Here is a 12,918-nt window from a genome sequence, read left to right on the forward strand (position 1 = left end):
CGCTCTGTCGCTACAGCGAGACGTCTCTCGCTACAGTGAAAAGGCGACAATTCTGGTCCTTCTTCCCAGGGCCCTCTCGCTACAGCGAGAATCTTCTCGCTTTAGCGAGAACAGCCCAGTATCACGCCATGCACTTAGGCACTTAGCTCATCTCAGCCCTATCCAATCATGCATATACATAAATACACACATCCATGTACTTAATATACATAAACATCATTATCAAATAAATTAACACACATATGAATATATATACATATATAATAATAATAATAATTAATAATAAAACATTCAAAGTAGCCATAAATGTTGTAAAGATATAATCACTACACCAGAAAGGAGATGGGAGAGTGGTTCAGCATCACCCTAAAAAGTGGTTTAAACTACTCTCACAAAAGGCGCTATGTAAGTGCTTCAAATTTTGGAAAATAATTAACAAATTGTTCTTAGAAGTGTACTTTGGAAAACGTTTCCATTTGAACTGTTCTACAAAGTGTACTTTGGAAAACAAGTTTGACGTTGATATTCTGCAAATTCTGAAAATAGTTGTGACGTGGAATAGCTCTTCAAAGTACACTTATAGCCCTCTTAAGTTTTGGTAAAGTTGGACAAAATCTACTTTTATTTTAAAATTTATAAAAATTTGATACACTTAATAAACAAAGAAGTAATATGAATCAATTAATAAATAAAGTTGGGATCATTTTTGTATCTTTAATACATCTAATAGATCAAGTTATATTACAATCAATAAATAACTCAATTTATGAACCATTCAATAATGTCCCAAATTCTAGAACAATTCAAACAAGGACAAAATCAATATAATTATATTATTGGAGAAGGAAAATCAATAATAAAAAAGTATAATATACTTGCAAATGTAAAATAATATAGTAAGTTCTCATATAAATACAATTGCTAAGAATTTATTTTACATAATTTGTCTTTGAAAAAATTATGATAGAGATATGCACATCACTCCCTTTGAATTCTATTATCAGCAAAGGTTAGAAATTGAAATGCTGAAAAATACTCAACACATGGAAAATATACAAAATTAAGTTAAATGAGAAATGTGACTCCTTATATTAATTGGAATTGTAGTTTGTCCATGCTGCATAGTATTTCCAATGAAGATACACACATAATATCCACAATTATTGCTATTTATTTGTTTAGGACACTTTGTATAAGTTAAAAACATAAAACATGATAAATAATAATATTATAGATAGTGTAATAACAACTATTTTAAAAGGTACTTTGGAAAACATATTTGTACAGTGGTCCATCTAATTTAATGCACCTTGGTCCTACACACTTAAACTCCCCTCTCTACTAGATAAGTGATAATGACACTAACAAAATAAAACAAATAAATATGTTACAATTAAAATACATTCATATGTATTAGACATTGAATTAAATGCTTACTTGTTGAACAAATTTTGTAGATGTATCTGTTTTATAAGGTTATGACGAAGTGGATCCCTATAATATAAGGTTGAATCACTTATGTTGATGACAATTAACATCCAATGTTGCTTACTGATAAATCCATATTTTATTATATTTTTTATTATAGTTTTGTTAATAAATAAGTAGTAAAGTGCTATGTAAACTTGGAAATACCATAAAAATTGCATTAATATTCAGAATTGTGTAAATAGTTAGAATTCTAGATTTTATCTCAAATCTGAACAATTTGACTCAAAAAGACTTAATTTTTGTGTAGAAGCTTGAGCTGAGAATTTGAATTTAATATTGAAGTGGAAAAAGTAAAAGGATTGAGCCTAAAAGAGCAAGAATCAGATTATAAGTGCTGGGCGTAACCACTTTGAATACATAGAGTTAACACTTTAAAGAAGAAAATCCATGAAGATCAAGAGAGTAGCAACTCTAAGTGATGAAAGTGAACACTCCAGCAACAGAAATCCTGAAGAACCTTAAGCGTGTCCACTTTATGCATTGAGAGTAGATATACAAAATGCGCGTGTCCACTCTACGCATTGAGAGTAGCTACGCAGTAAGCATATGTCCACTCTATATGGTGGGAGTAGCTACGCAAGAGGCTTTTCCATATAGAACACTTGCGCGTGGACACTCTTACCGTTTAAAGTGTCCATGCAAAATAACATAAATTTGAAAATCATTTCTAAGTGTCGACTTTGGATGATTTGAGTTCCTAATTCAATTGTAGAAGCTTCTAGAAGAGCTTTCATGCTATAATCCTCAGAGATTAAAGTGTGGAAGTGGAAAAGGCGGTAAAAACATTATAAATAGAAGTTAGAAGTTCAGATTGAGGGACTTTTGTTCATTTTTGTTATTTTTCACTTTGTAACAATTTTAACTTCCAAGGAAAGTCAGAGAAAGGGATTGAGAGTGACTTTCAAGCTTTATTGCTAGAGGAATCAGGGTGAAGATTGGGTCGTCGAAGATGTTCTTCTGCTCCTTGTCTTCTTCTTCTCTTACTTCTCCTTCTTCCATTGTAATGTTGTTCTAAACATTTTTTTTAGGGATCTATGGATCCAGATTTGATATTATGATGTAATTTTGAATTTGGATCTTGAGATTTTAATTGAATTGAGTATGTGATTCTGTTTGTAATGTAGTTGTGAACTAATCCTTCATTCAATTGAACTTAGAGGAATCTTCATCAATGGAAATTGAATTTATTTCTCAGATCTAAGTTAGATGCCTAGATTATTGAGATATTAGGAATAAGTATCATGATCTAGTAATCCTATAATTTTTAAAACTTAATACAGTATTTGATTAAATTTTACCTAAAGAATTAGGAAGGTTTAATTAGGTATTAGGATCAATGAGACAAGGAATTGTCCTTTGGTTAAAAAAGTGAAATTGATTATCAATCAATTAAAATTCTTAAGAGTCCAGAACATGATTATATTGCAATTGAAAATCTAGTAAAGTGATTCTTAACTACTTTTCACATAGTATTATCAATCTAAAATTTGTATCTTGTTTTACAGCATTTTATTACCTTTTAATGTTCTTATTTCTCATCTTTTTACATGTTACAAATCTTCCAAATGAATTGTGTGGCTCAACTAATTGCCAAATTGTGAAGTGGTAATTGAAAATAAGATTCCTGTGGACGATACTTGAGACTCATATTGATTTTCAAAATTTTATTACTTGCTACAAATACCTAGTATACTTGCTAGTTAGTAGTTCTCTCTAATTTTTGTAACACTTTCAATTAGTGAACATTTCTAAGTTGATTATAACCAACAAATGATAACGAATAATATAAGGAGTGAAATAAAATTAGCCGATGTGGGATGTTCAAATACAACATAGATTGATGGTCATCCTCAACAATAAAATAGCAGTAAAATTAGTGTATAATCCAAAGTATGCAAAAACATAAATAACTATATATAAATTTAATTTATGAGTTTCTTAGGAATATCGACAAAACTTATTGGTGGGCAGTTACCTTTTAGGCTATTACATGGTATATACAGTTGTGACTGAAGTTCATATGAGACATTTAAAGAGGGATGATGAAAGGCATTTTTCACAATTGTAAGATGAACGGTGATAGAGTAACTATAGGTATGAATGATGTTTGACTTGGCATAAATGGTAGTAGTCCTTGATCCTCTGTCAAATGATGTGATCTATGTTAGATGCGCTACCAAATGCTTCATATTTTGTTGCTCAATAAATGATATATGATGCGTTAATTGTGACGATCCAAATGCATATCCTTGTATGACATCAAAGCCTATAGCTCTAACACGACTAGGATGCTTAGATACACCAAATGGAAAAGATAGGATGTGGTGTCTCGCCTACAATTTTGACCCATCTTTGGGGGTGGCTGATGATCGCTAGATTTGCATAAAGATTTTGTCACCAATCCTCATCAAAATGTGCAGAAAAATTAATATAGTCTAAGGTGCAAGCCTAAGTTATCTCCAATGACATTGGTTGAAAACATACATTAAACATGTTGAAAATATCAACTAAGAAAGCAAATAAATAGGGGGGGGGGAGGGGAAGGGGGATTTGTGTGATTCTAAGTTCAATGCAAAGAGAAAGAAGCAAAATTATAAAGTTCAATGCAAAGAGAAAGAAGCAAAATTATAAAGTTCAATCAATAAAGTGCAATAACCCCTAGTTTATTCATATAGATTCTATCCTCATTCCTCTTAAGATTTAATACACTTCCTCTTCTCCAGAATTAGGTTAATTTAACAAATCAAAATCAACCTTAAATTTCCATACAAAATTAAGCAATTCAATGGACTCTAATCTCTCATCCCATGATTAAATAACCTTAGAAATAAACCCAAAATTAAGCAATTCAAGTTTCGAATCTCATTAAAATGAATTAAGGTTAATTAAGCAATGTACCCCTCATTCAACCATTAATTCAATTCAAGAGATTAGAAAGAAGAAATTCTGAATAGAAAAGGATTTGTATTAACATTCAAAATCCAATACTTCAAGAATTTAAGTGAACTCACTAAGGATTACAAAGGGTTTAGCCGTTCATGAGGATGGGTCTCAGAATTACAAAATGAAAGTGAAGAGAAATTAAAAAAATCAATGTAAAAATGAAAGAGAAGTAAGAAGAAAATGAAATTCAAACCCCAGGTTGGGTCCATGGCTGTCACCCAAGGTTCACCTAGTTCTACAAAGTGTTCCTAAAATGGAAAAAATCTAAAAGTGTCAAAAGATCCTAACCCTCATTACTAAGAATCTATTTATACTAAGTCTGACGCCCCCTCATAGTAATTACTCTTGCTCACAAGAGAAAACACGCACAACATCCACAGGTTTCCTCCCTTCTGTAGTGATCACTCTCATGTATAGCAGTTGTTACTTTGGGCCCACGTAGTTACTCTCACTTACAAGAGTAAACACGCGCGGGTAGTTTTAGTCTGGGGCTTCACTGGAGTGATTACTCTTGCTTACAAGAATGAACACGCGCAAGACTGGGTGCTTCCTTTGGCATTGGAGTGATTACTCTCGCTTCTGAAAGTGGATACTCTGAATTGTCCTTTGGAATTGGCTCTCTAGAGTAGTTACTATGATGCCTGAGAGTAATTACTTTAACCTCATATTTTTTAAATAGCCAAAAATCCATGGAATTTGTCTGGAATTTCCTGCACAATTATTCAAATGATCAAAATTGCAAAATATATTTATAGAAATTAGCGTAAATAAGATAAAAATTAAAAAAGCTATAATAATTGACCTAAATGAAATTTTTATATTATTTACAATTTTTAAGTCTATTTTTCTATTAAAAATCTATAAAAAGATAAACAAAATATCTATAAAATGTGGATTTATCGCAACCCCAAACTTATACTTTTTCTTATCCTCAAGCAAATCAAAATTCAAGAAAATTGAATGTAAAAGGTTAGATTTATCCAAAACATTTTCTCAAAGATTTTCTTCCAATCTTAGACTCTTAATTGGCACTTCCAATATTTCCAAGATCATGGATTTATTCAACAAAGAAATCACACTTTTATTAATTATCTTCATGCAAAGAAATTATCTAGCTCACAGGATAGTGTTTCACTCTTCACTCATCAATGTTTAAGGCTAAGTGTTTCCCCTCAATTCATACATTTTACCCAACCCTACCATATACTTGCCCATATTCTCAATCTCCCTTGCCTTAATACAATGAATCACCTATCATGAGGGCTTTGTTGGTCACAATGGGTTAGGTTAGGTTTAATTTTGATCAAGGAGGGTTAAAAGCTTAAGTTGTTTTCAAGAGAAGGGAGTTCTTTTGAGTGAGTGAGTACAACAACTTAGAATGGAATGCATTAAATGATACAGCTTAAGAGGTTCAAGCATTCTTTCACCACATTTTTCATTAATTTGCCTTATATGGAAATCTTTTCAACTCATGCCCTTGTTGTATATTTCTTGTTCTCTCTTTTTATTAATATGTATAATGTCCACCACCCTAAACTTAAGATATTGCTTGTCCTCAAGCAACTATAGTCATAATTTGTACCCTAAACTTAGTTTCTTGCATTCACTCTTGATGTAACTCAAAAGAAATTCTTCTCTTAAGGTAAAAAAAATAATTTTTGTAGACTAAGTTTGGCAAAAATAATAATTTAGACAAGATAATTATATGCAGGGAGTGTTCTAGGGTGGATGAATGTGTGCAAAGAAGGTCTCAATCATCTACATGAAAAATTGCACAATGCATATTAAATTAAGAAGCAGTGCAAGTTCTAGAGGATAGATGCAAAAATACATGTAAAGTGAACACATAAATAAAATTTAAGGCTCAATTCTCTACCATGATAAAGATAATTACTTAGTAACATGTGAGTACAGTTCACCTTATAAAAAAATATGTTCAATATGGTAGGAATGGTAATTGTTTACAAAGCACAATGTGTTCATGAGTTGAATGGAAAGTGTAATAAGATTGTAAGATCAGGATTACAAAACTGAACAAAAATAACAAAAATGTTTTTGTATTTTCTATGTTAACTGTGCAGGAAATTCAAATTAAAAACATATGAAACAAAGACAAAGAGATCACCCCCTTTTCATAAATGATGGATTCATAACTCAGAGATCAAATTCATGATCCTCTTGATGGGACTAAAGGGCATTCTGTACACAAAGACGCAAAATGAATTAAGAAAAGTACAGAAACTGAACTATTAATGCGATATATGAAAGTGTCAAATATTGTTCAAGGATAATGCTGGAGGAGGAGAGGTCATTTGCTTCTTCCTCTTCCTCTTTTGAAGAACTAGAGTTGTTATTCTCCTCAGCTGCTAGTGTAGGTGCAGTGGCTGTAGTGGTAAAGGGAGGTAGGTCTTGGTTAACTATTGCTCTGAGGAATGGTGTAGTGAATGTAGGGACTTCATAAATCTGTTCTGATGCCATGCCCAACTTTTTTCCTATGTTAAGCATCATATTCTCCATCAGGTTCAGCATTGACTTTTGGCCAGCATGCAGTGCATCCTGCCTCAGTGCTATCTATTTTACCTATTCTCTCAATTTTAATGGTGTTCATTTCTTGTATTCAACAGGTAGAGAAAGACCTGGGTCAACAGTCTTCTTTCTAGGATTAAATAGGTCCTTCACCAAGGCTGTAGTGATAGGATGAGCTGCTCTGATCCTCTGTTGATACTCACCCATGTCTACTCCTGCATCTTGGTAGAGCATGGTGATGATGGATGGGAAACCAAGTGAATCCTCTTGGTGCTCAAGATGTTCATGATGAAATTGCTAATAACATCTCCCACATGGATGGGCATGCCAGTGAGAATGACATAAATGAGTTCAGCTCTCTTGACAGCTAGAGTGGGTGAGTGATGAACTGCCATGAAACAGTTCAGAAGGAAAATGCTCCACACCTTGACTGGAGGAAGGAGATGCTTTGTGGTTAGATTCTTGGGCTGGAGTTGCATGTCAAACTCTCAATTCTCCCCAGGTTTACACATGGCTTGTAGAATAGGCTTGTAGTCCTTCTCTTTCAGATTGTTGAAGGTAGAGAAGTTTAGCTGCCCATCTTGCCTCTCCTTTCAGCCTCATTGCGTTAGCATAAAATTCTTAGGTGATCTCCTTCCACCCATTTCTAGCGTAGGTGGTAAAAAGGTCTCATCCCCTTCTTTGGATTTATTCCTGAAACTGAGTGTAAGTGCCCTGTTGGATCTCAAAATTCTGATCCTGCACTATCTGTCTTCTGAGATTAGCCCTGTAATAGTTCTCGTGGGCAATTGATATGAACTTAGGATCATGTGTGGGTGGAGGTTGGGATGATGAAGCACCAACAGTCCTAATCTTCTTGGTTCTTGGAGTGTTTCTTGGGGTGTTTACCATTTTGCTACAGGGAAAGGAAAAGAAATAGTGAGTTAATTGTATAAGGATATAGCAAAAATAGTAAGGTTGGTGTACTTCTAGATTCAAAATGAGAGTGAATATCAAAGTAATTACTATGAAGTTTTGTGTTGTCATAGTGATTACTATGTGAAAATTACAATAATTACTCTAGGTGCAATATGACAAGCAATTGATGTAGGAAAATAGATACAAATCAATTTAAAAGTGTAAACTTTACATGAAATAACATGCAAATGGCAGTATGCATTTGTGGCAATAGGTGGGCAATACTTGTGCAAGAAGAATGTATTGCAGAATAATCGATATGCTATCAAAGTATTCACTATAGGAAAGGCTAATAATTACTGTGGAACATAAATCTGCCAAGGTGTGCATGCAGCAACAGTCCAACACAAGTGCAATCATGCAGAGAAATGCAATAGTTAATGAAAATGCATGGGGATGTAGCTGTCACAGGTTGATTGGATGCAACAGATTGCAGAAAAACTAGGCCAAGCATATAGAGTACAATTCAAAGTAGTTACTCTAGCCTTAAAAAAATTCACACACAGACAGTGAACACTTTTGGACATGAGAGTTACCACTTTTAATGTGTAAAATTGAAAAAAGAATGTGTGTGTGCAGTGTATGGTCATGCAGATTTCCAGCAACACTAATGAAATGTTCAGGGCTGGTTATGTGTATAAAGGGAGAGTGTAGCAATAACAAAATCATTCAAAATTCAAAGCACCAGATAATCTCAAAGTGAACAATATATTGGAGAAATTTGCAGACAAGTAGTTACTTTTATGTATGACAGTAAACACTATAGGGGTTTATTCATGACAAAATCAATTAGAACAGAATGTTGTGTATTAACTATGGAAAGATGAAATGTAGCATAAGTCAGTTATTACACACCCAGAACGAACCTAGGGTAGGCACTAACACATTAGGACATTCAAAGTAAGCACTTTTGTAGGCGAGAGTAACTACCCTAGGGTTTAACATGGCCAAATGTTGTAAAATAATTGAATCAAATGCTCCCATTATCCCTTAATCACAAAAAAAATCCTTGGAATTACATATTTTAGTCAGCAATTGTAGTCCAGAGGTCTCTAATTCAGAATCCCCAATTCACAGTAAGGAACCCCAGTTTAAGAGATGAGTGATTAAGCAATTACCTGGTTCAAATGTGCAGAGCTGTGAAAAATTGCAAAAAAGCAGGATCCTTGGTGCAAGAAATCAAATGCGAGGGTGGAAAGTGATAAAGAATTTGAAAGTAGGAGTGAAAATGCTCAGAAATTGAGTGAGGATGACTGAGATAGTGAGTACGATATATATATATATATATATATATATATATATATATATATATATATATCTATAAGTGGCCAAATTAATTACTCTCAAAACTGATAATAAACATGCGTAATGTATTTTTTTCATATTGAAGCTGCGCGTGATTACTCTCACTTATAAGAGTAACTACCATCTATATTTCCGAAAAAGGCTCTGTGTGTTCACTTTTGTAAGTAAGAGTGAACACTCCAGAGAGCTTTACACTGTGTGATTTGCACAAATGCTTGGGCGTGTTCACTTTTATAAGTGAAAGTGGATACGCGCACCTACTTTAGCTTAAATGCTTTGAAAGTAATCACTCTCAACTATGAGAGTGCTCACTATAGAGAGCGAGTACGCAGGTCTAAGCTGAAAGTGATTATTCTTGTTTAGGAGAGTGATTACCTTTATGATAATCTTTCATTTTTCTTATCAAAGTGATTACCTTAAGCCATGGAGGTGGTTACTATCTTACTGCATCTAAATTTTCTTGACTTTATGCAGTACTTAGGTCAAAAAATTGCAATCTCACCTCGCAAAAACAATAATTATGTAGAAAAACAAGTCAATTGCTAAGGCAAAATGCAAAGAGTAATGTTTATGCATTAAGAGAATAAAATATTAAAATTCAAATGTAAGACCATCATTTATTGCAGAAAAACAACTAAAATTCCTGAGAACATTGTGAGTTGCCTCTCACACAGTGCTTCTTTAACGTTACTAGCTTGACGTATGAAGTGGATTAGTCAGGATAAGGGTTGTGAAGGTCAATCTCTTCAACCTCCTCCTAGGAAACTGAATTTTGCAAGAAATGTTTCAAGCGATGCCTATTTACCATGAAGCTCTTACTAGTGGAGTCACTCTTAATTTCCATTGAACCATGAGGGAGTACCTTTATGACTGTGAATGGTCCTACCCACCTTGATCTAAGCTTTCTAGGCATGAATTTGAGGCGGGAGTTAAACAAGAGGAGCTTTTGACCAGCACAGATCTCTTTTCTAGATATCATCTTGTCATGGTACCTTTTGGTCTTTTCTTGATAAATTCTTAAGTTCTTATAAGCCTCAAGATGCAACTCCTCTAATTCTTGCAATTGCAACCTTCTTTGCTCCCCAACTGAGTCATAGTGTAGATTACAAGTCTTCACTACCAATATGCCTTGTGTTCTATCTCAACTGGAAGATGACAAGTTTTTCCATAATCAACTTTATATGGGTTCAGGAACTCCCTCTATTCTGCTCAGATGGTTTGTTGCTAAATTCTGAGTTCCACTTCTGTCTTTGATCTCTAAATCAAACTTTTGAAGTAAAAGCATCCACTTTATTAGCCTAGGTTTAGAATTTGTCTTTTTCAACAAATATTTCAAGGCAGAATGATCACTAAAAACCATAACTTTTGACCCTAAAAGATATGACCTAAATTTATACAATGCAAAGACTATGACTAATAATTATTTTTCAGTTGTGGTGTAATTATACTGTGTTGGGTCCAGGGTTCTAGAAGCATAGTAAATAATATGGGAAAATTTACCAACCCACTGTGCTAAGATAGTTTCCACTGCAAAATTTGAGGCGTCACACATAAACTCAAATGGCATTGTCCAACCTGGAGGTTGGATGATAGGTGTGGTGGTTAAGGCCTTCTTAAGAATGCCAAATGCCTCTTTGCACTTCTCATCAAAGTTGAACTCAGCTTCTTTTTGCAAAAGTTTGGAAAAAGGAATGGCAATCTTGGAGAAGTCCTTAGTGAATCTCCTGTAAAATCCTGTATGGCTAAGAAAAACACAAACCTCTCGGACATAAGAGAGGCAAGGCAATTGTACAATAACATCTAATTTTGTAGGATCTACTTCAATGCCTTTTTCAGATATAATATGACCTAGAAATACACCTTGCTCTACCATGAAATGACATTTCTCAAAATTCAGCACATGGTTAGTATCTATGCATCTTTTCAAAACTTTCTCTAAGTTAACTAAGCATTCAGAAAAAGATGGGCCGTATACAATGAAATCATCAATAAAAACTTCTATACAATGTTCCACTATGTCAGAAAAAATGCTTAACATACATATTTGAAATGTGTCAGGATCATTGCATAAGCCAAAAGGCATTCTCCGATAAGTGAAGGTGCCAAACGGACATGTATAAGTAGTCTTTTCCTGGTATTCAAGATCTATGCATATTTGAAAATAACCAGAAAAACCATCAAGAAAACAGTAATGGAACTTACTAGCTAACCTCTCTAGCATCTGATTAATAAAGGGCAGTGGAAAGTGGTCCTTCCTGGTTGCCTGGTTTAGCCTCCGATAGTCTATACAGACTCTCCAACTATTCTAAACTCTGGTGGGTATTAGTTCATCCTTCTCATTCCTCACAACGGTGAGTCCAGATTTTTTTAGAACCACTTGGACTAGGTTGACCCCAGTGTTGTCTAAAATTGGATAGATGATCTCAGCTTGAAGTAACTTGGTGACCTCCTTCTTCACCACGTCCAATATAATTAGATTCATCCTCCTCTGAGGCTGTCTCACTGGTTTAACACCCTCCTCTAATAGTATTTTGTTCATGCATAAAGAGGGAGTAATTCTAGGAATACCAGCTAGTGTCCAACCTATGGTCTTCTTGTGCCTCTTTATCACTTCAAGTAGTCTCTTCTTCTCATCAACATCTAGCTTGGTGGAGATTATCACTGAGAGTTTTTCATCTGCTTCTAGATAGGCATATTTCAAATGTTCTAGTAATGGCTTAAGCTCTAGGGTGGAGGGTTGCTATACAAATGAAAGTGATTTGGCACTTTCATTTGTTTGAATTTTTGCAACATTCAAATTATGAGGGTTAGATTCAAATGTACTTGTTATACTCAATAATTCATATTCTAGCCCTATTGATTTTTCAATCTCTTTAACATCAGAGGTTGCAGAATTTGCATTCAAAAAATCAGAAATACAAGTGTCACATAAAGAAGAATTATTACAAGATTCACAAATGAGAGTATCTATACAATCAGAAAAAAAAAAATCTTCTTCTAAAAATTCAAAAAATTTATCATCCATCAGAGCATTAAAAAGATTAATGTGGAAGACAGAATGATACTCAGGTGGGTGCTTCGTGGCATCCAATATGTTAAAACGCACTATGTTGTCTCCAAATTCTATGGTAAGTGTTTCGGCATATACATCAATCTTCGTTCTTACAGTCTTCAAAAATGGTCTTCCTAGAATTATTGGTGCAACACTCTTCACTGATTTGCCTTCTTGCATATCCAGAATGTAAAAGTTAGCTGGGAAAATGAGGTCGTTTACTCTGACTAATACATCCTCAACAATTTCATCTGGATTTGTTATGCTCTTGTTGACCAACTAGATAACCTCCAAGAGATAGTGAAGTAAAAATAGACAATGACATAACATTGATGGATGCTCCTAAATTTAGCATGGCATTATCAATCCTATTGTTACCAATGATGAATGGAATGGTAAATGTCCCTAGGTCTTTACATTTTTCAAGCATTATAGACTTCTATTTCTCAAACAGTATAGAAACATTTCTACCCATGTTTACCCTTTCATTACCCTTCAGACATCTTCTGTGGGTACACAAGTCTTTCAGAAATTTGGCATATCTGGGTATTTGTTTAATTGCATCTAGTAGAGGTATATTCACCTCTACTTTCCTGAAGGTCTCTAAAATCTCTTTGTCAGTTTTTGTAGTCTTTTTACTTAGT

General features: G+C 33.9%; 1 protein-coding gene across 1 annotated transcript; it reads right to left on the reverse strand.

Moving 5' to 3' along the window:
* Positions 1-7,647: 7,647 nt before the first annotated feature.
* LOC113871469 lies at positions 7,648-11,095 on the reverse strand. The gene is made up of 3 exons (XM_027508569.1): positions 10,723-11,095; positions 10,113-10,308; positions 7,648-7,855 (listed from the first exon to the last, which is right to left on the reverse strand). Exons 1-3 carry the CDS (start codon positions 11,093-11,095, stop codon positions 7,648-7,650), a joined length of 777 nt encoding a protein of 258 aa, XP_027364370.1.
* Positions 11,096-12,918: the final 1,823 nt, after the last annotated feature.

Source organism: Abrus precatorius, unplaced genomic scaffold (genome assembly GCF_003935025.1).
Source record: "Abrus precatorius isolate BTA unplaced genomic scaffold, Abrus_2018 Scaffold7, whole genome shotgun sequence".
Taxonomy (NCBI): domain Eukaryota; kingdom Viridiplantae; phylum Streptophyta; class Magnoliopsida; order Fabales; family Fabaceae; genus Abrus; species Abrus precatorius.

Coding starts and splice junctions, on each gene's coding strand:
- LOC113871469 (XM_027508569.1), bottom strand. CDS start 11,095: ATGGTAGAGCAAGGTGTATTTCTAGGTCATATTATATCTGAAAAAGGC. Junction 10,309..10,722: donor TATCTTAGCACAGTGGGTTG/GTAAATTTTCCC, acceptor ACTATGACTCAG/TTGGGGAGCAAAGAAGGTTG. Junction 7,856..10,112: donor CCTAGAAAGCTTAGATCAAG/GTGGGTAGGACC, acceptor CTTTCCCTGTAG/CAAAATGGTAAACACCCCAA.